Here is a 26,589-nt window from a genome sequence, read left to right on the forward strand (position 1 = left end):
TCTCGTGATATCCTTCCGCGATAGTGAAGAAGTTCGAATTGTCTCCCCTCGGAGAAGCCTAGGGAGAAGATACTTTGGAATATATTGTAAAACCTGTTTCTCTACTGACCTATATAATCTGACAGAAATGATGCACAAGTTATACGTTGGTAACTTAAGTCGAGAGGTGAGTGAGAGAACACTGAGAACGCTGTTCGAAGACCAGGGACTCGGCGTGACAGACATACTGGTGAAGAACAAGCCACAGAGCTGCTACGCGTTTGTTGACTGTCCGGACCAAACAACCGTCGACAAAGCAATTGATAGCCTAAACGGTAAGACATCATCCATTAGCACACTGTGTTGCATTCAGTTGTATTTTCATTGGGAATTTCGGCAAATTGCACCCAGTTCTCTCTCTGATTATATTCAACATGGCCGGCCTCCACGAGGCAAAGCACTGTGCGAGTTTGCGGTCGCGTTCCAAAATGCAAGACTAGATCAGCCCCAGCATAACGTCACGTCCGTGCAGATTCCGTGCATTTTGCTGATAATTTGCTTAGGGGTGGAGCAATACGCGATAGACGTATTCTTTATGGAGTAAACAGTAGACAAATGTTGGAGTAAAATCACGGGCAAGACGCCAGGTTTCATTCATAAAAATGGCCGGCATGCCACATGGCTAGGTCATAGTGGAAGGTCAGTTGAACAGTGCAGTGTAAAGTCAGCATTTGACACTTGCAGAGTGGTGTTAAGTATCGATTGGAAAGAGCTTAAGTCTAGATAATGAAGTACTGAATAGATCGCCCAACTGTCAGTTAGACAAATGTCTGTGCAAGCTAAACAAGCCAAAGTATCTACAGTGCCCAGGCCAAGGTAGATATCTGTAATGCCTGACCAAGGTCTCAAATATTCAGTCACCCACAGAAATACCTGTGCAGTTTCATTTAGAGCCTTGTATTTTATTTTGATTATTTGATAGATAAATTCCTTAATATTAGTCAACCGCATATCAACTGACATCATATTTCAAAGATTTGGAAATGTTACTTTATACTTGAGTGTCTTATGACAAGATGGATCATGGATACCACATTTACAAAAAGTATTTTGTTTCAAGGCCTTGTTGGTAGACATTTATATTATCATATGCTATAACAGTGGCAACTATCAAACTATCAATGCATCTGGCAACTAAAGTGTGTCAGGATGTGCATAAAATAAGCACCGCCCACATTCAGATTGGCAATTAAAATGTTAGACATCCTATCTTTCCTTCCAATGAAAATTATTGATTGGTTTATTGCTGACAAGCATGGGGTGTTAGATGATCCAGAATGCAGAAAAAACTAATTTTTAGCAAAGATAGGATCCCTGTCGTATGTTGCATGCAGCATAAATTTAAATAGTTCCAGTCTAGTTAAAATTAATTAAATTAGGAGCAGCGACCTTTACCTCAGTTATATGGATTTACAAAAATGTGAAAGATTGTTGCCAGACCAGGTTACCTAAAATGACTGTATTATATGGGTCTATTGACTCAAATTTACTGGCCCACTGGGGGGAAAAAATGAATCTTGGGTGGAAGTCCTCTTCAAATTTGAACAGAGATTTAATATTTTTTTAGTATTTTATGGAGGGGGGGGGGAACAAAGTGTTTTTTTTTGTAAGGGATGGTTAGATTGTAGATTGTATTTTATGACAACCTGTCTAGGGACCAGATCGTCACTAATACTCTAAACTGATAGTGAATTTTAAATTACAATGCAAACCTGGCATGACCCCTGGTTGCACACATTGGTGGTTTTACTATCAGAGTGGCACGGCGAGATCACATGGTGCCACTTGCACAAGCTGTGCCTTCTTGGCATCTACCCACACACACACATAGACTGCCAAGTTAGTAGGTGAAGATTGTAATAAACTAATGCAATATTGGTAGATCTAGGCACAGGTGAAAAAAGGGGTAGCACGTATATTAATATTTTTTTGCAGTTAAAAGAACATTTACAAGAGAATTCTAAAGTATATTTCACATTCACTGTGACAGTACTGTTATGTAATTGAAGGCAACTTTAAGCTACAGTTTTGACTAAATCATATGTAGATGTAATTTCAAAAAGTAGAATGCAAAATTGTTATGTCTTGGCCAGGCAAGAGCAGTCTCCTGTATAATCCAACTACCTGCTCACAGGACTAAGAATTTAATCTTGGTATAATAAAGCAGGTTTGTGCAAATGGCCCACTGCCTTCAGATAGTCTGAAAGCAGTTTTTAGTCCACCCTGTGCTGCAAAGGCTTTTGCGGCCTTGGGCTGCTGAAGCGCACATATTGAAGTCTATGGGGACTGATCTTCTGTTCATTAATATCAATAAACTTTGTGGACTGGAGCTCCCCATGTGTGGTGGTTTTTGACTAAAAGACCCCTATGTCACGTGATAGCCAGGGGTTGGAATAACAGTATTCCCCTGTTGTCTAACAAAGCTGAGAGAGTGCACCGTGAGTGAACAAAAGCGGAGAGTGACCCTATTCATAGAGAGGAATTTCACAACGGAAATGCAAAATGAAAACCACAAGCCCCACATGGTGGCTTGAGCAACATACTTTATGCTGAAGTGTTTGTATTGAAGCATTTGCTTAAATTTAATGTTGAGAAACTATTTCTTTTTCAGTTGTGGATGCTAGACACATTGAACTCTATTTATCTTTTTTTTTTTCTATTTATTCATGTAATGAAAAATGCAGTTAAATAGAAATGTTGCTGTACACAATATGAATAATATATCATCTTTTCTATTGTATCTTTTTTTCAAATCAGAACATGAAGTGAGAGAGAAAAAAATACCAATTGCAGTGTGAATTTAATGAAAACTGAAAGTTGAGGGGTATTATCTTGAAGGGAAGGGTTACTAGGCTTGAAATAGCATAGCCTTGTCATGAAGAGATAAGAATATAGCTGATTAAATATCTGATATAGGGTGAGTGTCACCAGAACAGAGATAAATACAGATTTCTCACAGGTAGTTGAAGGTATTGTTCTAGCAGTATATTTAAAATTTTTCCACATAATTTTAACTCTTTCTTTGTTATCCCTCTGGTTGACTTAGTCCTGGGGCCTTTCTCCAACGAACCTACCATCTTTCATTTCCCTTACTGTGGTGTGTATATGTCAGTAGCAGCTGTAAGAGGTTCATATCCATTACTGATGAAAGCTTACAATATGGAAATTGCAGTTTGAACATGATAGATAACAGACTTGGAAGCCACAAATAGAATGTTTGGGTTCACTGCTTCCAAGCCAGGTAGCCAACCTTACACTTGCATTTTCTCAGATCTGGGGGCGGGCCTGAATGAAGCACACTTTCTACCAATGGCAGCTGAAATTCTTTGAAACGGGCAATCTGAAAGAAATGGTTGTGCAATAGCGTAATATGTGTCATTATCATACAGTGGACTTCAGAGTGATATTGACACAGAGAGGAAATGAGTATATCCATTGAAAGAGATATCTAATCATTTTTCTCTGGGTGATTGAACTCTTTGACTGATCTGTAGGGAATAGGATGGGTTCCATTGGGACGTTAAGATAGGTTTGCATGCTCTTCTTTCTGGGAAACAAGGTTGATGTGATCAGGCAGTCCTGTTTTATATTTCACAGATGTGGTTATAATGGTCCATAACTTGTTTTCTAATATCTTTATTTGTACTTTTTTTATTGATTGTGTAGGATGGGGTTTATCCATATCTTGATAAAAATTGAATGGATATAAATTGAGGTAACATTTATATTAATGCATGGCTTCTGTGGGGTTGTTGTTTTAACAGAATAGATGAAAATGTTTTCATTTGAAAATCATTTTCCATTTGAACCATAATAGATTTATAGAAAAAAAAATTCAAAGTTATGTTTTCATCAGCCAAAATAATTATTTATCTATCTATATCTTTTGTTTTAGCAAAATAGATTGGACAATTAAAAAAAAAAAAAAAACAACCAAACCATGATAGATTTTCAGAAGAACATTTCAAGTCATTAGCTAAATTTATTCAGCATTTGAATTAGAATTAGCATTGGGTATGATTGGTAAATTGTGTATGATCTAATTGTTTTAATTCTCTCCTGTAGGCTACAATCTGCTAGGCTCTGTCTTGCAAGTGGAACCTTCCATGTCCATACATAGGTAAGTAATAGTGATAACCCGTCTCTGGGTTTTAAAAAACTGACCTTTTGAAATTTTTAAAGATAATAGAGATGTGTTGTTTGCTTGAGATCAATCAGAAACTGCTTTTAAGTTGTCAGTTCAGAATTGACAGTATGTATTGAAAATTCTATGAATATTAAACCATCAGCTGTTTTTGATTGATTTCCTATCATTTTGCAATCAAAATAGAAAGGTGATGATTACCTGTTTATAATTAGTTTTTTAAATGGATAACAGTGATAGACATTTTTTATTTTATTTTATGAGCAGCATATGCTATGTTGAAGAGTCGGCTAGCAATTTAAAAGCCAGTTAACAATTTAAAAAATCTTTTTTTTGTGGTCTCAAGGAGCCAATACCATTTTTACCTGTTTACTTATTTATGATTTATTCTTTAAATGGCCCCAATATGGCAACTGTTTGGAATTTTGTTCTTGCTAGCTGTATTATATAATTTGGTTTTGTGGGAGTTTCTCTTGTTTTAACAAAACTCACTATCAGTAGGTATGATTTTTGATAAAGATGATAAAGTTATATTGGGCTGAAAAGATTGTAAATCCATTGTCTGCTGCAGTATGAATGTTGATGTTTGTCTACCATCTTCTGGGTATAATATTGGAAGTATTTGCCCTGATAATTCACATATGCAGTGCATACTAGAACAAGATATTATGAATTAAAAATGAATGTTGTGAGGTAGGCAAAATAAATAGTCTTCTTTATCAGTGTTGATAATCTTCTATATCAATATAGCTAATAGTTTTTGTTGCATTGTCTCATGAGTAATACTGCACTAAAAGAACCAAAACATGTTTCCTTGAATGGTGACCAATGATTATTTCTTAGAATATAAATAAAGATTGTTAAAATTGTCTTGTAATTGTTGTCTGTGTTGAGAATTGATGTAAATAATGTAGCTATCAGTCTGTGAGTCAGTGAACTTTAATAGTGACAAACTGGTGAGGAGGGTTGGTAGGTGCAGTTCTCAGCATGTTAGCTCCCCAATTTTTGACTGGACAATAGTATTTTGGTTTAAATTTTATGTTTTTCAATTTTTGTATCTTACACCCCATTCTCATAGATTAGATCGACCTACATTGGATCGACCTAACTCCCTGGGGGTTCACGCTAAATAGCTGTCAGCCGGGCGGACACGAAAGTTAATTACCCCTTAAAGCTTGTAGTAGGCGGGGACGGACACTTAAGGGGGATTATCTGACAGTAATCTAGTGAGACTCCCCGCGGTGATAGATCGATCTAAAAGTTGTGAGAACAGAGCCTTAGTTAATGTGGCTCAGTGCTTTGATTTGGAACCTTCTCCTTATTCCTGTTTAGATTTATACCAGATGTTAAAAGGGTCTTCTGTATGCCAAATGTTGAAACAAATTTTATGGGCTCTAGAAACTTGCAAAATATGTACACACTCTCCCAATATCTCATTGAGTTGATGAGGAACCAATTAGTCTGGTATGAACAAAAATAATGTCAGAATGACCCCAGCTTGCTCATTGTCATCATAGTCCCCCCTCTGTTGTGATTCCAGCAGGTAAACCTACTGCTGTAATTTGTGTTCAGTGATACACAGGGCAGTGTATCGGCACTGTTGTTTTCCTCCCTCTTCTCTGAAGAGTGGGTGGTATCTTGCTTGTTGTTATTTGATCTGGATCTGTGGGTTGAGGACGGTTCTCAGGTATACTTCACCACATCCTGGAATTGGGTAAGTTTGTGATAATGTTTTGAGATTGTTTTAGGATTGAAATATTTTAAAGTGGTGAAAAATCAACCGCCAGTGGGAGGGAATGCAGTGTACCTATTAGAGGCGACTTGGGTGGTTTAAGAACCTGCAAAAGAATTCAACTGAAAATTTTGTACCTTGCTGTTTGGTATTGATATAGAGACTACAAGAATTTGGAAATTCAATTTTTCCATCAACATAGTTTTTTTTAATGTTTTGGTTAATTTTTGAGAAAGAGTGGGACTGTGATAGTGTAATATATTGTCTCAATGTCTGTTTTTGTATATAACAAACTTTTGTACTTACATAATAACTGGCTCATGTATCTGCTTAGAACAACCTAGCAACTGCTCAGCCCAACAGAATTTAGCAAATCTTTCAAATTAATAAGCTTATGAAAATGTTTTAACCAAATAATTATTAGTCGGGTTTACTGTACATATTTATTGTAATAAGAACCAGTAGGACAGATTTGATGCTAAAGTAAGCTTAGCTCTATCAAAGGGTCTGCATGGAAGAGTCATGCTTAGAAGGATTAACGTGTCTAAGTGTAAATGCGACTTCAGTTTTTCCAGGGCGTTGCTTGACAACAGTTTGTTGTAACATGTGGCAACAAAGTTCACTTAAGTCTGCAGCTTTCTTGGTAAACTGGAGCAATTAGCGGCAGCCTCTGGCAGAAATTGATTTCTTGGAACATCTTTATAGGGCTCATCGTGCACCAGTGAGCTTTTCCCTCCCAGATCCTTCAGCAGAGAGTGCGATAAACTGCCTCTCAGCAGTAGAAATATTAGATATACCTAACCCGACAGCTGCTGCGTAATATGGTATATAAAACCTGGAATCTCTTTCATTATTGTTTATCTTATTTTGTACACCTACAGCAAAATGCCTGCCGGTTGGTGAATACAATGCTGTAGAAATTTGTCAGCTGACGTCATATCTAGTCCCTATTAATGTCATTTTAACATAAATCTTAAGTGCTAGGATTGAGAGCATAAAGTGGACTTTTAGGAGAATTATGACTGATGATTATTTGTACTGAAATGTTGTGAGGTACCTCTAGTCCCCAGTTGTGTTCTGGATATAATATCTTCGGATATTTCATGGTCTCTTTAACTCAAATTTGTAATGTTGTTACCCATGAGATTATCAACATTTTTCGCTATATATTAGAAGAAAAAATGGTTCTAGTAGTAGATATTTAGAATCGAAAAAAGGGGCATAAAATTTTAGCTCTGAGTTGAGTTTTTTTCACGTCTGCCATCTTTCTGTGTGGGCTTATTTTGTTGCTGTTTTTACTACCACAGCATCCTGTTGTTTTTGTAGTATTGATTTTGGGAAATGGTGTAAGATATGCATGCCTTATGTAGACCTATATAACTATCCAATGATATCTGTCCGATAATGACCATCATGTACTATATTTACAACTGTTAGGAAAGAGATGTGGTATTTGACTATGGTAGAGATACTCCCATTCTGCAACTTTTATGTTGCCATAGCATTAGAAATTTGCACATTGCATGTACTCTGATTTCGTCAACAAAAGGATCAGAAATCTTTGAGATATGTATGTTTTTCTAGCGAAATGAGCTATTGTGGTTTTTGTGCCAGGTAAATATACTTTCTGATAGGAATAGCAACACACTGAAGTTAAGTTATTGTAGCTTAACACTTTTTGAGCAAGTTGTATTGAAAAGTGTCTAGTTTCCGTTGAAGTCTACTTACTGGTCAGGATGGCCAGTAGGAAAAAAAACTGAAGTGATTTTTTTGGTATTTCTCCATGGAAAAATTGAATAAAGTATAAGTAGCATAAATCGACATTGCTGGGAAATGCCATTGGCTGTCAGTATTTGAATATACTTATTTATTGTAAATGTTACGTTACAAATTCTATCGTCAGGTTATAAAAGAGATAGTTATGCGCTTGCTGGATTATTTTTAATTTTAACATTTGTCTTGTTTTGTACTGAGCTTGTCTGAATTATTATTGCATCCAACAGTGTTATGTACTTTTTTTTTTACTTAGATGCCTGTTACCAGTTTGTTCCCTAAACCTTATTATAATTTGTAGTCTGTAGTTTTAGCATAGTCTCAAATTGGTATGCTCACAAATGTATTCAGTATACTGGCAGTGCTGCTCAATTTCAAACTAGGGATTCATCATAAGTGAACTTTTTTTCAGAGTATTTTTTATATGACTGTCCATCATGTCATATAATGTAAAATGTGGTCACTTTTTCTTTATTCGACTGAGCCAAGTACTTTATTTTCAATTAAAACATGTTTTGCCACCTTGCTGACAACGTCACCATTTGATCATCACTGCAAAAATGACATTCAAAAAGAAGTTGATTAATGTGCTTTTGGTTGGTAGGTTGGTTGGGGTTCTCTGTGTCTGATTGACTTATATATCTGCCAAATGTGAGTACTTTTAAGAAAAAAAAAAAAAGCATTGTTATCCTGAAAAGAAGGCACCAAGTGAAGGCGGGTGAAGTCTCACATGATATTCAGCTGTGGAAATGTGTGTAGAGTTGAGCAGCACTGTATAAATGCTTGTGCCCACACCACCGCTATTTCGTGCTGAAGCATTGTGTGTACTACTCTCCCCCTCCTCTGTTGTAGAACTCCTACTACTACTACTGCAGAAGCTAGAAGTAGCTAACTTGTGGAATCTGTACTGAGCTGACTACGCAGCACACCATCATGGCTGGTTATGAACAGTCTGAACAATACGAACCTTATAACAACATCCAAAGTGAGGAAAACGATAATGATTATAACGGTCACCATGAAAGTGGTCAAGAGGACTCGTCTAATTCGTAAGTTGATATCATCACATTTTTTCGGCTCTCACTCTCTCTACAGGCTTTAAATCTTGTTTGTCTTACTGAAGTTACAGGCTTCAACTTTAGTATTGGTAAATTGCTGGTGGGAAACAAATTTGGGAATAAATTTTCCCCTCTTTTTCTTCTTCTTAGATTTTTCTTGTGCAGAGCTGTCCTTTTGTGCTTGCATTGTCAGCTTTATATAAATTAACAGTAGCCCCTTTGTGTGTCTGTCCTTGTATAGACTAACAGCCTGACCTGATCCACAAGTCGGCTACCGTTGCACTTGCATTGCATTCTGATGTAGAATAGTAGAATAGAATCCTTAAGGCCCATTTCACATGTCGTTTAACACAGAGGCTCGACTTAAAACTGGGCGTAAAATGAGATAAAGATCTTAGAACTCCTTGCTTGTCGTTTATTAGATATTTGGTTTTTAAACTAACTTTGAGCAAAATTAAAATTGAAGATGTAGTCAGTGTGGATAAATAAAAACAAGCACAGCTTATTATTATTCATAGAAACTAGCTTGCACTATGATTTCATTTTAACATGAGGAATTTGCAGTGTCTTGTTTGATTTATAATCATCAGAAAATAATGGCTAATATTATGGCTTCAGTTTTTCAGTGTGGTGTACTAGTTAACATTTTTGTGTATAGATATACAATGATTTTTTTAGATAAATTAGTTGAGATAATGAAATGCAATAAAATCGATCTTCATTTTTGTTTGATGTATTCCACTGAACTGTTAAATTGCTGAAGGTGAAGTGGATGGGGGGACAAAGTTGACAGCTGTATTTGTGAACTTAAAAGTATAAACTTGTCCCATGAAACCAGTAGAAACTCAAGAAATAAAAAAAAAATAATGTGGTTGTCAAAGTGGATGGAGAGCAGTGTAAGTTCAGTGCCATATGGCTTCTATGCTTGATGTCACTGTTTGCTTTTCATTGCACATAGCTTTGCACCTTCTGATATTTTTTTAAATCTCTGTTCCAGCTAAAAGGGAGAATTTGATCTTACGGCTAGGTTGCCAAAATTGTAGCTTCAGGGATAGTTTGATAAATACTTCAGAACTTTTTTAGTTGTTGAACACAAGTGTTTCATTGTTGCAGTAAAGTGTTTAAGAGGCTAGACAGACTCCTACTGAGACTGAAAACACAGAACATACACTGTAGTTCTGGAGCAAGAGAAAGAAAGAAAGGAGACTTAATACAATATGGTGTGCACGTGCTCTAGATCTATTCTAGGACTTCTCTTTCGCACGATCAAAATAAGCAGACACCCTGCTGATGATACAGTGCTTCTAACGAACCTTTCCTCTGTGCTGCAAAGTTGCAAGTGAAATCTTGAAGTGTGCTTTTTTTTTTAACATGCGTTAAGATTTACATTTTCTTTTCAATCTTCTTTCAGACGCACTGCCAAAATCATAATTCGCCACGTTCCTTCACAAGTAACCCACGAAGATCTTTTGCGCTTGGTCTCTGCTTTCGGTCCAGTTATAAAAACAGATGAAAGTAAGTGCTATTTGAAAAGAAATCTTCAAAGTTTAAAAAGATTGGCAGGGGCTGATATAAATGGCAACTTCATTATTTTTATTATACAGGTAGCTCTTCAGCATGATGTGAATAGACAATTTTGAATCAAAAGCAATCAAAAAGCAAAGCTCTCATAAATGTCACAAGAATTTAAGACTGATTTTTTAATGCCGTGCCTTGCAGCTGTAATAAAAGAATGGAAAGAAAATTAATTGTGCTTTACATACTCGTAAGCAGTCTACAAAATTTACAAGGTGAAAAATACTTTTTCAGTTTACTAAGATTGCCATTTGTTTCCTATGTTGTTTAGTCAATTTGTAACTTCTTTAACAAATTATGCCTGGTTAGTATGATAACTCTTGTACATAGTGGTTCCCAGAAAAGTGTTTGAATTTTCTAAAGGTTATGGTTTGTTTTCATGGTATTTTCAAACATTTTGCGTGATGGAGTCTTCTGTCTTCTGTAGGTACAAACCGCAATGGTGAGAATGTTGTAGTTGTCATCTACGAGTCGCCAGAAGCTGCACAAGAGTGAGTACAAGGTCCTGAAAATGGGCCCTTTTATATGTCACACGTTATATGTCTAGACAACAAAATAATTCAACAAATTGGAACTCACAAACAGTTTGTGAGAGGGGGTGGGGGTTATTTCGTGCTGTTATAAAGAGCACATGTGTAATTCCTGATGCTTATTATTAATTTCGGAGAAAATTTTGTAGTTTCTACATAACTAAATGCATAATATTGCTGCATACTACTACATAGCATTGCAAGCACAGAGTGGGATGTTTACTTACTGTGTTATTCATGTAATGCTGCAGGTTAATGTTATTTTAATTACATTGTATTTTGTTTAATTGTAGGGCCGCTTCACAGTTAAATGGTTACGAATTATTAGGAACACAGATCAGTGTAAGTGTTTGAATATGATTTGGACTGAGGTTGTGGTTCAAATTTACTCACCAGGTTGAAGTTAGATGTTGATTAAGTAATTGAAACTTGATATAATGTGGTAACTAAATCACTTTTCACCATTTTGATAGAATTTGTATTCTGTCTTTCCTGGAAAGGAATAGGGCCGAATTTTAAAATGGAAAGATGCCCTCATATGATGTGGATTGTGAATATGGGGAAATATTTTCCTTTCTAGGTTGAATTAGCAGCTCCAAGGAATAACCGTCGCTTTGGTGGACGTCGTAATTTCTCAGGGATGGGGAGCAACAGAAATTCTGATTTTCCTCTGAGGTAGGTTTTCCTTAAGCATGCAGTATAGTACAAAAAAGAAACATTTCAATATCTTTATTTTAGAATCCATTTTTAAAAGGTATTCAACTGAAATTCCCAAAGTTACTTAGAAGGGGGGGGGGGGGGGGGGAGTAATTTTCTTTTCAAGTGAGATTTTTTTTTTTTTAAATAATTATATGTAAAATGCTGAAGAGTTTAAATGGACAAGTGTTCAAATTAATGTATCAGTGGCATTTTTTGAAATAATTTTTCTCAATTTAACAATTTGGTCTCAAACACGGAGAAAAGAGGTTTTAATAGCCCTTTCAGGAGCAGTTAAGTGAAGATGTGCATTATATCATCTGTGCTATTTTAACTGTAGTTAGAGGCACATGAATGCAAGTCTCATAATAGTATACAGTCATTGCATTTCTTTTACTAACAGTGGCAGATAGAACTAAGAAACACGAGTTTGAGTGTCCATGTCAAAAATTTCTCCATCTTATACGACAAATTTATTGGGATGTTTCATATTTGTGGAATCATGGTTTCTATATTTACTGTAGTAAAGGACTTTGTACCACATAATTGTGTCATTATTTTGTTGAGGTGAACAAGGATGTGGCTAACAGGGGCACATCATCCTAGTCATTGTGTGTTATCAGATGAGTGCTGTATTACAGAATATTGGTGCCGCGGGAGATGGTGGGTGCCGTAATTGGACGCGGAGGTGAAACTGTCCGCCAGATCACGCAGCAGTCACGGGCCAGGTAAAACAGTAGACTGCCTGCGTGCTCATGCTCGGGGGTATTATGACATGCTGTGTGTGTGCTCTGTAGCAGCGGCATTGAGGAAGACCCCACAAACAGGCTGGTTCTAGTCTTGTTAGTCTAGCACTGCCCTTGCCCATACGTGTGTGATGCAACAATAACCGAGAGGGTAGTCCTAGTCCTACTAGTCTAGTATGGGCGTGTCAACCCCCCACAAACACCACTAACCTGTTCCATCCCCTGCAGGGGCCTGGCCGGCAGCAGGAACGACTACTGAGTAGTTAGATGTAGTGTACTTACAATAGCATGGTGTTGTTTGTTGTAGAATTTTGGTGCCGCGTGAGACTGTGGGCGCCATCATAGGCAGGGGTGGGCAAACCATCAAGAAAATCACCCAAGACACCAGGGCCAGGTAAGGTGATGGGCGGCCAGTCGTCTTGATCAGAGATGAACTGGGATGGTCGGCTTGGGTGTGTGGTGGTTGATGTCGGGTGTGTAGACTGTATGTAGTGTCTGTGTGTGTGCAAGTTAAGCGACGGAGAGTTAATAGAGAGAGAGAGAACCATTTTTTCAGACTGCTTAGGTACATGAAGTATGTGTGTGTGTGTATGCATGTGTAGGTGTTCTTGTTCAACTTCTGCTTTTTTTAATCAAATTGAGAATCAAATTGAGAATTGAGTGTGTTGTGGACCAGGAATGTGATGTTGAGATATTTTTTTTTTAATATCTGGCATGTGTATTTGCACTGGTGTTTGTGAATGTGCACAGATTATTCATGTTATAAAGATGAGAGGAGGATATGTGAGAGCACGTGTGCATTGTGAGATTGCATAAGAGTATGGTTTGTAGCTTTTCACTGTGCATTGGTTCCAGTTTGAAATGGGATGTGTATATGTTTTTGTTTGTGTGGACAGGTAGATTTAAGTAGGCAGTTACAAATGGGTCTGGAATATAATCTAGCACATTTACATATGGTTTTTAACATGTAACTGGGAATATATTTTAGTTTGAAATTTAGAAGTAGAAGATACTATTATGTACAGACACAGATGTGTCTGTACATATTGCCATCACCTGCGTCTGTCGTCGCCGTTCATGTCGCCGTCGCCGTCGCCGTCGCCGTGCACTTTCAGCGTTAACACCATAAGTGGAAGACAGTTTTACTTTTTGGCTTTATATTTACAGAGCTGATGAATATTCATAAAACGCAGGTCAAGTTCGAAAATCAGCATGATCGGGCCATTATTGTAGAATTTATGCTGTTTTTTCACTTTTCAGCATATATGCAACACTGTTAACACATTTCAAAGAAAACCGATAGGCCTGTTGTCATGAAACTCACAGGAGTAATCAATCTTACTAAAATGCAGGTCAAGTTCGAAAATCGGCATGATCGGGCCACCATTTTAGTAGTTATGCTGTTTTTTCACTTTTCAGCATATATGCAACACTGTTAACACATTTCAAAGAAAACTGATAGGCCTGTTGTCATGAAACTCACAGGAGTAATCAATCTTACTAAAACGCAGGTCAAGTTCGAAAATCAGCATAATCAGGCCATTATTTTATAAGTTATGCTGTTTTTTCACATTTCCTCAGATTCAATTCTTAGGCATGTTAACAGTCTCATTATTTAATTAATAAGATACGTAAAAGTGTTTGTTTGACATTTCCTGCATCTTTACAACATTATTAGTTGATTATGTAAAAATGATGGTAAACTTGTTATCGTGTATTGTGTAATAAAGTGTCAAAAATGGAAATAAACTCATATTATTGCAGTTTGTAAGATTCAATCATTCATTATGTTCAGAAACTCAGAATGGAGGAAATTGGACATTTGACACTGTTCTATTGATATTTTTCACATCTCATCAACTTTCTTAGTTGATCATATAAAAATGGCAGTAAAGTGTTAATTTTGTTATATGTTAAAAAATTGTTAAAAATGGAAAAAAATGCATTGCAGGACAGTACTGTCTTGTCTACATTTTGTAATTTTCAAGTTGTGACTTTGAAGTTCCATGGGCCTGAAGACCTTTGCTAGTCACATTTTCTGAATATCCATGATACTAATATTTTATTATTAAAAATTGATGGTTATTACTGTTAAACATTATGTAATATTACATCAAAATTTGAAGAAACCCCTATTTTGGACACTGCTCCCTTGATGACCATTTAAGGAAAACTATGTCACTTACTGTTCTCAAACTTACAGGAAAGAAACATGGGACTAAAATACAGTTTCATTAGGCAGTGCAGTCTATTTGGTAAATTTTTCTGGCAGTTAATCAGTTTTTTGTGAAAATTTAATTTTTCACACATTGGCAATTTCAAGGTGTGACTTAGAACCACCTTGGGCTTGAAGACCCATGCTAGTCACATTTTCTGAAAATCCACGATACGTATATTTTATTATTAAAAACTGATGGTCTTTATGCTGTAAAGCATTATGAAATATTGCATCAAAATAGAAGAAAACACAATTTTGGGTATTGCTGCCATGATGACCATCATGGGAAAACCATATTACTTATGATTGTCAAACTTTTAAAAAAGAAACACAGGACTAAAATGCAGCTCGAGTTGGAAAAGCAGTCTAATTGACTTCTTTTTCTGGAAGTTTTACATTTTCAAAGTGTGAACTTGAACTCCCATGGGCCTGAAGCCTTATGCTTGTTACACATTTTACTTACATTGGTATTACCTGTTGAGCATAATTAAAATTTGATGTTGAATTTGCAGTTTAACATAATGTACTTTTACATCAGAATTGACAGTAGCCTATTTTGTTATTTCCTGCTTTTTGTCTGTACATTTGACAGCTTTGCTGCCTTGTTAAATACTTATTATTAAATACTAATGATTGATGTGCCTGCAGTATTGTAATTTTTTTTCTTTTTACATCAAAGGAATATGGTGTCTTAGCACTTTATCTAGACTTGTTCTAATTGGTGTCTTAACATATACTGTAATCTTTTCTTGTGCATTCCAAATACACAACGACCGATTTTGGATAAAGGATGTGAATGATAGCTGTTCATTGAACACTCAATCCTAGCAATATATCAATAAGATCTAAAATTTTTACAAGTAGATGTTGTCCTGAAGTCTTTTCTTTTACTGTAAATGATGGCCTTCAGCAAAATACGTCATTCTCGGCAAGGATACTGATGTTCTCCGTAATGATGTTGAACATTGTCCCTTTCCAGAGTTGATGTGCACCGTAAGGAAACCGTGCCAGGCTCAGTGGAGAAGGCCATCACCATCTATGGAGCACCAGAGAACTGCACCAAAGCCTGCAAAGAAATCATGGCTGTTGTACAAGAGGAAGCCAACAAACAGAACAAGGGGTTTGTAGAGGAGATTCTGTTCTTTGTTGTGATGTTAAGATTTTATGGGACAACTGGTTTTGATAAGGGATTTTGTTGTCTGAAGTTGCTACTGACTGTGGTTGCTACTGACTTTTTTTTTTTTTTTTTACACAGTATCTGATGAAGGCCTGCGTCCAGGTTGGCCATAAGCTACAATATGGAAAGTTTCGACTTGTGTTTGATAATTTTCAAAAATGTGACATATTGAAAGCATTTGATTCATAGGCATTCATTCTTTACGTGTAACCAATATATCCAATCTGTTTTACTTTCTTGTCCTCCAGGGAGATCCCTCTGAAGATCCTGTGCCACAACAACCTGTGTGGCCGTCTGATTGGTAAGCTGGGTCAGGTGATCAAGGGCATCATGGAGCAGACAGGGACAAAGGCCAGTGTGTCAAGGTGATGACCTATGTGTGTTTGTTCATAGTAATTTGAACTAAAGCCATTTGATTTAGGGATAAATAGGGTATATTTAAAAAAAAAATGTTTGGTGACATTTGGTACATCGCTGCATTTTGGGGTCATCTGTAGACAGGTCTTCATGCGACGACATTCTTGGTGATTGCTTGTGAATTAACAGATTTGACAGAAAAAAAAGTTGTAGTTAAACATTGTACAAATTAATGTTTGACTGTGCAAAGTGATGTAATGTTGATCAGATACCATGAGCAAGTTAAAAATCACAAGTTCAACATTTCAAAGTGACTGAAAACATATCTGATGGTGATGGATTTGATGTTAAAATGTTTGATTTCAGTATCCATGAAATTGACCCAATGAACATGGACCGCGTGGTGACAGTGAGAGGCTCTCTGGACGCCATGCCAGAGGCGGAGGCCAAGATTAGTGCAAAACTCCGAGCTTGCTATGAGCAAGATATGCAGAACATGGTGAGTTTTCTCCCATGATTTTCTTGGTTTTGATTTTGGTGTGCGATGAAACTTTTGCTTATTCAAACTTTTTGCATAGATTATGAAATTGTATGGTGCAAGTTTTTTCTGTTCTCTATTTAAGAATGAAGATTTCTGGAGAATATATGTTTGAATTTTGATTTATACTTAAAGAAAAGATAAAAGAAGTCAAAAGTGGTTTTTTAAGTTAAATTAGATCAGTAATGTAAATAAATACAAAGCCAACTCTGTCATCACTAAAAAAAAAATTATTAGATGTACGTATTTTGGGGAGAAAAGAGAATTATAGGTATGATTGTTTGTAATATGTGGGAGAATGCCCCCAGATGGCCTGAAGAATATTCCTCCTACATCCCACTAGGTAAGAGAGTATGAACCCCAATTACTTACTTTGTAGCCTCAAAATGTACTTATGATGCAGGGCATGAACCCGATGGCTCTTATGCAGCCTTATGGACCCTATGGGATGAGAAGCGCCCTCTATCCACAGGTAAGTCAGGCAACTGTAGCTCCTAGCATTTGCCCTGATTGGCTGCAGATGTTGGAGAGCCCCATCTATTGACAATACTGCCATCACCTGAAGATTTGATTGTGTAATTCTTCAGATGTTGACAGGGATTGTCTCTTGCAAACTATGCCTCATGCGCAGACAATTGTTTGAGCTGTTTTTTTGTGTGTTAAATGTTCCCCCATATGTGTTATTTATTTCACAAAACTTGTTGCAGTGAATAAGTTCTTGAGCATCCCAAGATGATGAAAAGTGGCCATTATTGGTGTTGATTAATGACCAAAACCAAATAATGAGACTGGAAAGTAATACATTTTATCTTGACGGTTGTCTGTGCCATTTGTGCAATTAATTCTATTTGTTTGAACTGTTTTCTGACGGAGAAAAAAAAGCCCCATTATGCTCTTGATATATTTTTGGTTAATTTGTGCTTCACAATTTTTTCTGAACACTGAACCTGGGAAGAGAGTCTCTAGGGGAGTGTTGTGAAATATGAATAATTCTATCATATACAGAGAGCATATCTTAATGGGGGCATTTTTTTCCACTATATTTCATATTTTAGTCTTTTTACTTTAACTGATCTCATGTGCTTTGTGCTTCATGACTTCGAGAATTACACACAATTTCATCTTATTTCACTTCTCAAATATGACCTCTGTAATAACCCACAACCTCTACCACCCAAGTCGGGACTTCAATGAACTCTTCCTCATCAGTCAGAGAGTCCATTCTTGTCTTGACGGGAGTGTAAAACAGTGACACATTCCCCATCATTTGTAGGTGTGTATGCAAGGAGAGGCAGTACAATACCAAGTAAGTCCTAGAAACAATTTGGCAATGAGCATGGGCAATTTTTTTTTTTTTTATTGGAAATGTCATATGTTTATTCATGTCTATATATTTGTGTATATTTTTGGTGTAAAGCACTTATTGGTGGTATTTACCATCCTTTTTGGATGGGTTTACACACTTCTATGTTTTTTTTGGTACAGGAAATATTATTTAAAATGTGATGGGTTGGGTGTGTTTGAAGCTGTAACTGACAGTAGAATTTACATGTATGTGCATCTAGCAATTAGCATGGTGTTCTAGATGATGATCTCTGTTGTAACAATGTTTCTTTTTTAATTAATTAATTGCCTTATTCCCTCCCCTTACTGTGAAAGTTTTTGGTTTTTCAAAAACCGACAATAAATGAAGTTTGATGTTGATTAAAAATTGATTTATTGATTAATTTTTTTTTAAATATATATTTTGAAATTTGACAAAATTCAAATGAAAAGATTTTTAGTGCATTAAAACCAGAATTCCACACCCTTTTGCTTGCATGCAATACATGTAAATGTTCTGACTGGTTTTGCTCATGCTCCATTGTTTTTAATTGTACTTGGTATTTTACCGGGTCTCCCTTTGTTGATTGCATAACTATGGCTTTTATTTTCTTGTATTGGAGACATTTTTTTAGAAGTTGAACAAAACTTGGCTTTATTGGATTGTTTGGGGTTACTCACTTGTAAAGAGAATGTTTCACAAATTTGCAATAAATAGTTGTTAAAGACTGGTTTGATATGCACAGCCCAACCTTCAACCAGAGAGCAGGCAAATATCAAGCTTGTTTTTAGTTGAGTTTTTGTCACTTTTGAAAGGTTCCCTACAATAGATGCCACCCACCTCCTCTGTTTCTTTTTTGTCCTTTTGAAGAGATGATTGAGCACACTTTTCCTTTCCACTACAAAACCAATTTCATAACTCTAATAGCAGCTAATTCAACAGTTTTGACTGGTGTGGTATGTTCATTACATGATTGTTGTTTAGCCTTTTCTTTTCACTATTATTTGCAGCCTTTTAATTAACATAACCAAGGTCGTATTGTACTGGATGAAAGTCACATCACTGTCTCTTGTTTTGAACTTTGTTTTCTTTGGCTTTTTTTGAGTCGCATTGCATAATATATGTAGGCATGGCATCTGGGGAGGTTGGGGGGAGGGGGTCAGTCAATTTTGGATATAAATCTATAACTTTTTTTTATTAATTTTAGTACCAACAATTCTTGGAAATTCCCCATTGTCATGCTTGCATGCTTAAAATCTGTGTGAAGAGACATGCTGTGTTGAGTCTTGCGTGTCTACCTCTGTAGCCTAGCACCTTATTTCATCCACAAATTTGGTCGCTTTTGACCCCAGTACCCTTTCCAGGGCCCTGGTGGCATGTACGGTCATGGCGGCAGTGGTGGCGCGGGCGGCTACCGTGGCGGGATGCAGTCCACCCAGGCGGAGACTACCTACCTCTACATACCCAGCACTGCAGTGGGGGCCATCATTGGCACGGGAGGGCAGCATATTAACTATGTGAAGAACGTGTCTGGAGCTGGTATTAAGGTACTGATAAGTTGTGGATGGAAAGAGGGGAATGGTGGGTGATTTGTGTGTGTGTGTGTGTGGGCATTGTGAGAGAGAGGGAGGGAGGGGGGAACATGCCTCCAGCTGGTATTTTACTACATAATTTCCCAGGAATTGATTTAGTATTAAAATGTTATTTGCTATTTGTACATGTTGGAAATATTATTACGTGACACTCATGTAGAGGGTGTCAATGTTGACAGGCATTAAAGCAGTTGGGTATGTGTGTGTATGGAATGGGAAACTATGCAGCATTGTATTTGTAAGATGGTGCAGGGTTTGGTACCATACTCCAGCATATGGCATTGTTTTGAAGTTGGGTCTATTTCAAACAAGTACCCTTTATATGATCCAGGTTGCCGATAAGGATGAGGACCCCAATGCTCCAGAGAGGCGAGTCACCATCACAGGGAACTATGATGCACAGTACAAGGTATGCTCCATTGCGTTAGTACCAGTTGGGATATTGGTTGGTGGCAGATCGCCTTTTTTTCAGGTTTAAATTAGTCCTGATGTGAACATGACTGAAAATGCTTGTGTTATTAGCATAAAGGTTAAATTTTAAGTCTTCCTTAAGAATTTAATTAAGCCCTACTAAATTTTAATCTTTCGGCCAAATGCCTTCCTCATAGCTTTGATTGAAACATTTATTAAAATCGGGTTTTTCATTATAGATATATTAAAATCGGCATTCCCCATTATATTTCAGGCCCAATTATTGCTCTTCCAAAAGATAAAGGCTGAGGGCTTCTTTGGCAATGATGACCCTACCCTGAAAGTAGAGATCATGGTGCCCCGCAGTATTGTGGGACGTATTATAGGCAAAGGAGGAAAGAATGTACGTATATAAATGGTTTGGAATGTTTTTACAGCCTGCTTCCATGAATAGATGCTCTGGATTGCGTATGCTGTAAAATTTTTAAGAAGCAGATGCCTTTTTTCACCTGTGATTAGTTGTCTTGTATTATTTATATTAGTATTATTCATTTATTTATTTGTACTGTAGATCCCACCTGTCTGTAAAATAAAATATATTTGAAGACTATTGACTATTTGGAAAATGTTCAATATTGACTAATGGATATAAATTAAAATTTATCAGTGTAAAAACTTGAGGGTGGGGGGAGTAACTTCTACAATTGACATGATGTTGATTTTTTTATGCCCATTTGCAGGTGCGTGAGCTTACGCGTATCAGTCGTGCCATTATCAAAATTGCAGAAGAGCAAACAACTCAGGGAGACGAAGTGGCTGTGCAACTAGTGGCCCCGTTTGAGAACAGTCAGGTACATGAACATAAGCATGTATGGAGGGAGCCTTGACTTAAAACCTAATATCAAACTTTGGCTTTTCATATAAGTTGACAAAAAAGTGAACTGCTCATCTTGGATTGTATTGAATTTCAGAAATATTTTTAAGTCTATGCATTTTGTTGGCAAACATGTACGTATTACATAATCAAAACAGTACAAGTGGCTTTATTTTATTACTGAGCCTTGCATATTTTTTAAAATTTTTTTACAGCTTGCCCAGCGTAACATTCGTTCTGTTGTGCAAAGTCAAATGATGCCAGGGATGGGAGAAGGCCCCCGTGGTGGGGGCCCTGGGCGTGGCATGGGGCGCGGGCGTGGTGGACCACAGAATGGCCAATAAGAAGTCACCAGAAAAGTAGTGCGACCACAAACTGCTACTATGTTGAATACCTCTGAACAACAGGTCATGTTGAAAAAAAAAAACCAAAGAACGGGATTTTAACTTTTTTTTTTCCTTCTTATTAAACTCCTGTTCTGTAGTAGTGGTTTAGTCATTCACTTATTTGAAAAAGAAAAAAGAAAAAGCAGATGATTGAAGTAAAAATGTAAAACGTATGTTTGTACATATACGTCTTAATATTGGTATTTTTCTGGTTGGAATATTTTTTTTCTTTCACCTATTTTTGTCTTTGTTTATTTCTTTGACTCCCAAGTTTGCTCACGGTGTTTATAAAAGGAGTGATTTTACATCTTTTGAGACACCATGTGATCAAAGGCATCAAAATCTGGTTGCATTGACGAGTGTTGGCGTGCGAGTAACGAAGTAGAGAAATTTTTGCGACTATTGCAATGTGAGAGGCTTGAAGGAAAAGGAGGCTCCTTGAGAAGGAAAAAGGCCAATAATATACAAGTTTATATCACTTCTCAAGGATGCCTCGGTTGAATTTTTTTGTAGTACATTTATACTATGAAGAAGATAAAAAAAGCGTAAAAAAAGATTAATTTTAGACCATTGTTGATGTTTGAAGTATATCATGGTCTTTTTGTAAGAGACGTATAAAGGTTTATTTTTGATACTTGTTGATGATGATCTTTTTTGTTAAACTTTTTACAAGGTGTATAAAGCAGCGGCATTGTTGTTGTTGTTTATTATATTATATTGATAAGATAAATGGAAACCAGCTACGTCTACACCTGAGAAAAGGTCTTATATAAAAGGAGTTCAGTCTTTATGTACTCCAGCTATCTTGATCACTATTCTGTATACCACCAGCAACAGTAACAACATGGAAACCAACTCGATCTGGATGAAAAGACACTTCAAAAATGACCGCTAGATAATGTACGCTTGACCTCTCTCGACCATGGAGAATTTTTTTTTTTTTTTTTTTAGTTCTGTCTCTTGTCTTGGAAACTGTATGAAGAATCGGATGATAACTAAAACTAAAAAGGGGGAATTAAGTAAAGACCAAGACCTCTAGATCAGTTGACTCGGCATACTGCAGCCGAGCCAAGGCCTTGGTCATGTGACTGTTTTTACAAAACATCAGCGTCACAGGATATGGATGATAATTAAAACCAAGGGACGAACTGAGCTACCTTATTACGATTCCCAGTCATTTGGCAAATGATATGTACATATAAGAAAAAAATGTACAAAATGCTGTTTGTGGGTTGCCTTCAGAGGTCCAAAACCTTGGGAAAAGTGAAAAATGGGAAGTTATGTGGAAAGCTCTTATCCCTAAGGTCGGTGCAAGATGTTAATTAAGTGCTGTGCCTATAACTTTCTGCATTGATTAAAAAAAAAAAAAAAAGCTTGGGGTTTATGACTGGAAGCTATCCCCCCCTTCCCCCCCTTTTTAATGAGGCCTAAAGCTGACATTTAGGGGCACAGGGTGGGAATGCTAGCTCAGTTCTTCCAGCTTGGAATTGGTACCATAATCTTATTTGAAGGAGGACTATTTTGATGCCTTTTTGCACTATTATACTGCCACCAGGAGTAAAATGTTATTGATGAGTGTGTACTTTCGAAGCTGCACAGACTGAACCCTGGTAAGAGTGTGCATGTATTCTTTATTCATTTGTTAAGTAAAAAGAGGAGAGATATAAGTGGTTTAACTGAAGCTTTGTTTGGGTTGAGTCTGTGCGGTATTTCAATTTGGGGAAACTGGGCAGTACCAACCAATTACAGGATGTTTTGAATTATTGACACGTGCGCCCTAATAAGGGGTTTCTGAAGAGTGTTTCCCAAATAAGTTCAGGTAAACTGATGACTGAATTGGTATCCAGTATGTTTTTGCTACAGGTAGAGACTTGGGACAAAGGTTAAAAAGAATTGGTTGTTGCTGCCCTTTTTCTTCTCAAAATTCAGGCACCCTGAGAGTCACGTCATAAACTGGGAGAATATGGCGCGATCTTGCTCTCAAACCACCACTCACTATTTCAAACAGCTAGAGCAAACTAGACGATGATACACAGCAAGATGATAATGATGATATAATACCACACTTTACTATGTGATGCGATTTCTATTACTTCTTTACTGTAGCTTATTTTCAAGTTGATTGGTAAATTTTCTCCTGTTTTTTCTAATCCCTTAATATTACATTATTGGGCATTAATCCCCCTTGTGTATCTATTTAGCATTGGATGCCTAGCAGGTTTGGTGTGTTCTTATGGCGGAGGACAGGCCTACTGTGCTCTGATTTGTGTAGTTATTTGCTGATTTACACAAGTACAGTGGCCCAGAAGGACTGAAAGCTTCGCCCTCAGAAAACACCAGACTTGCTATTTTTTCACTGTGAGTTGGCCTTAGTTTTCATGAGACAGAATTTGGGTCGAGTTTTTATTTTTTTTTCGTTTTGCAATACATCTTCACTCAGGAGTCTTAAAAAAAATAGAACTTGTTCTAAGGGTGGCAAGTAGGTTGAAACACCCTGGGAATGGGTGCCATTCTCGTGAATTGTATTATTTATTTTGGGAGAATTATTTCATGAGATTTGCACCAATTCAGGGCTCCTCTTGTCACATGGTCTGTTGCTAATGTTAATCAAGTTGCGTAGGTTGATTGAAGAGAGTGCTCTGTATGATGTAATGTAGAGACAGAAGACGGGGGCTATTGTTAATATCATTATTATTATTATGCAGTCCACCAGGGTCTATTTATTTCTATTACTGAAATTACAGCTTGTGGGAGGCTGGTGCACAATGTATGGCAACACAAAGCTGCTGGTTATTTTTAAGTTTTTTAAGATATTTTTTTAATTAATTTTAATGGAATCAGAGGGATTTATTTTTTTCCTTTTTGTTTATTGTTTATTTTTTAAAAGGGAAAATGCTTTCATGTTGTTCAAGCTGAAAGTAAGTGCATGGTCTACCTCAAATCCTATATAAATACAGTCAAAAACTGGTCTGGTGAAAACCCATTTGATTTAACTTGTTTAATATTCAGTCCGGGATGGTACTGATAATGGAAGCCTGTTTATAATTTCAGTATTTCCCCCTAATTTCTATTCATATTTGGTGTCTGTCAGAGCGCTCACTTTGTGGTCAACTTTGTGACTTGGTTGAATGGTCCTACTGATGGTTGGCAGCTACCTTTGTACCAGCAAGGGTCTCACAGGCATACAGCAGGCTGAACAGACTGCACAACATGGGCGCAGTTATGAGAAACGGGTTCTTCTAACAATCTTTTTCTTTTTTTGCTTCAGCACAGATATAAAAGTTTTAAAAAATGCTGGGGTAAGGAAGCTCACTGAATTAAGTGTGCGGTTCTGGTACTTGTTCATGAATACCACCCTGCTGTTTCAAATCTGTAGACTAGTGTGATATGTTTGAACTGAGCCCATGGGTGCCGGAATGTGCGGTCTGCTGTATCAGAAATGGCACTTTAGAAGAGTGTACATTACAAATAGTCAACAATTTTAACTCTTAGATTGTCTGTTAAAACTAGACCGAACTTCACTGCAAGCAGCAGATTGGTGTCACCTCATGTTCATGTGTTTGGAATTTGGATTAATAAAAAAAAAAAAAAAAGAGAAATTGCAGGCTGTCTTGTTAGAAACGTGGTGCTTTGATATCACATTTAGAAGAATAAGATGGGTAACCCCTCTTAGCCTTCCTTGGTACCCACTGGCAGGGGGGAAAGGTACCCTGTGTAAGGTGGCCTTAGTCACATATCAGGAAGTAAGAATTATTGCACAATGCCAAGAAGCAGGAGCAGAAAACTTGTATGAAGTATGGTCTAGTTTTTTCGGCCATTGCATGTAATGATTTCATATGAATTCATTGTATTTGCCGTTTGTGGCATACAGTGCATGGGGACACTTGTGTTATATTATTATCATTATTATATTACCCAGATGGCCGTTGATGATATTTAGTATTAGTAATTGTAATTTTTGCTGGCACGAAGGGATTTTGCTTCAGGTGAGCTGTATCAATGTATTTGTGTAGTATTTCCTATAGCTTCACCAGCTTGATGTAGTTAACTATTTCAACAAAGGAAAGGTGGAAAAATCTAGCTGTTATGATTAACTGACCATGGGTTTTCTCTGATATTCAGTAAACAGACATGTACGGTGTGGGCAGAGAGCTTGTGCAGTTAAACGTTTCTATCAAATTATCTAAGAGAAGTCGGCAAAGATTATGAAATGTTTTCCTCAGTCATTATCTTAAGGGAAAAAAAAAGATTGTCTAGGATACATTTTCTGTACGTTGATCTGCTGGCTGTTTCTTCCCTTTTCCAGGCAGTGTCCCCATGCGCTCGTATTGCATTCACCATGTATTTTTTCCTTAGTTATTGTCCAATGGTAGTCAAATGGAGGTGCAGAGGAACAGGGCTGTTGGCAGGAGAGAAGGAAGATGCCATTTTAGAACTCGCCTTGAAACGGCTGATCATGGTCTGATGATGTAGCAAGCAAAGGGGGGGTTTACACAGGTGGGTTTGCTCTTCTTAGTTGGGTGTTCTAGCCAGTCCAACAGCCCTGGTCTTCCTACTGCACAATGGTATTAAGAAGTAAGAAGAAGTATATGATAACAATCCACTGCAATCCTAACACCATCTACACCACTGTCAGTACCATCATATCTTTTAAATGGAAAAGTGTACAGATCGAGTGGACCAGCTAGCGCATCAAGCCTTTCACTCCAGCTTACCCCGTCCCTGTTGTTTTACTGGCCTCACTCGGGCAGGATGGTGTTTTAGCCAGCAAGCTCTAAAAAAAGCCAAAATGTTTTTAACCAAAGTAGTGTGAAATCCGTGGAAGGAGAAAAATGAGATATATCATTTTCTTTAATAGGGTTAATGCATTTTACCTGGCTGCCAGAGTGAGTCTAGTTCAAGGGCCTCTTGTGCTATATGGTCTTTGTGTACAGACCAGCATATTCTGAAGCTGCCATAGGTTTTATAATGGGGCCAGAATGTGTATTTGATATGGCCCACCCTCTGTAAATCAGAATGGACCCTTCCTCCTCCTGTGGTTATTACATATATATGATATTAAATATATGAAAAGAAAGGGCCATTGTGATTCGTTGAGGGGTGACAGGTATGGGCGTGGCTTGGTTGTGAAAGGTCAGCGCAGCTGATGATAACTTTTGAACACTCCGTTTCTACCATGAGAACAAAATAAATTATTCTAGTTGAAAATGTTTGTTTGTATTCATTTTCATGTGTATGTGTAATGTGATATATTGATTAGGGTATATTATACACGTTTGAAAATGTTCTAAAGTCGTTAAGAAAAGCCTACATGTCTTCCCCAGTTAGGACCTTTGGAATTATAAAACTTTCAAATAAAAGTGTCCGATGACGATATTTCTTTCTGAAATGTTCAAGAAGACAGTGGTCCGAACGTCTA

The 26,589-nt window shown here is 37.0% G+C and overlaps 1 protein-coding gene across 11 annotated transcripts; it reads left to right on the forward strand.

Moving 5' to 3' along the window:
- Positions 1–26,378, forward strand: LOC106170295 (insulin-like growth factor 2 mRNA-binding protein 3). Of its 11 annotated transcripts, XM_087013379.1 has the most exons (18): positions 196–314; positions 4,105–4,159; positions 8,541–8,737; positions 10,158–10,261; positions 10,749–10,812; positions 11,145–11,193; positions 11,432–11,526; positions 12,189–12,275; positions 15,491–15,631; positions 15,937–16,053; positions 16,412–16,544; positions 16,963–17,055; positions 17,857–17,889; positions 19,260–19,454; positions 19,831–19,908; positions 20,185–20,313; positions 20,651–20,761; positions 21,000–26,378. In XM_087013379.1, exons 3-18 carry the CDS (start codon positions 8,622–8,624, stop codon positions 21,126–21,128), a joined length of 1,674 nt encoding a protein of 557 aa, XP_086869505.1. In that variant the 5' UTR covers positions 196–314; positions 4,105–4,159; positions 8,541–8,621; the 3' UTR covers positions 21,129–26,378. The 11 variants fall into 11 exon arrangements, with proteins under 11 accessions (XP_086869496.1, XP_086869498.1, XP_086869499.1 ...); XM_087013370.1 differs by lacking the exon at positions 8,541–8,737 and having other exon boundaries at positions 1–314; XM_087013372.1 differs by lacking the exon at positions 8,541–8,737 and having other exon boundaries at positions 1–314; positions 19,272–19,454.
- Positions 26,379–26,589: the final 211 nt, after the last annotated feature.

This window comes from Lingula anatina, chromosome 5 (genome assembly GCF_051362555.1).
Source record: "Lingula anatina isolate TDL-2025a chromosome 5, LinAna3.0, whole genome shotgun sequence".
NCBI lineage: Eukaryota > Metazoa > Brachiopoda > Lingulata > Lingulida > Lingulidae > Lingula > Lingula anatina.

Bases quoted from the DNA above. Each gene is read 5' to 3' on its own strand.
- LOC106170295 (XM_087013370.1), top strand. From the start codon at position 128: ATGATGCACAAGTTATACGTTGGTAACTTAAGTCGAGAGGTGAGTGAG. The intron at 10,813-11,144 runs GTGAGTACAAGG...GTTTAATTGTAG, and splicing joins TCGCCAGAAGCTGCACAAGA to GGCCGCTTCACAGTTAAATG. The intron at 19,909-20,184 runs GTATGCTCCATT...ATTATATTTCAG, and splicing joins ACTATGATGCACAGTACAAG to GCCCAATTATTGCTCTTCCA.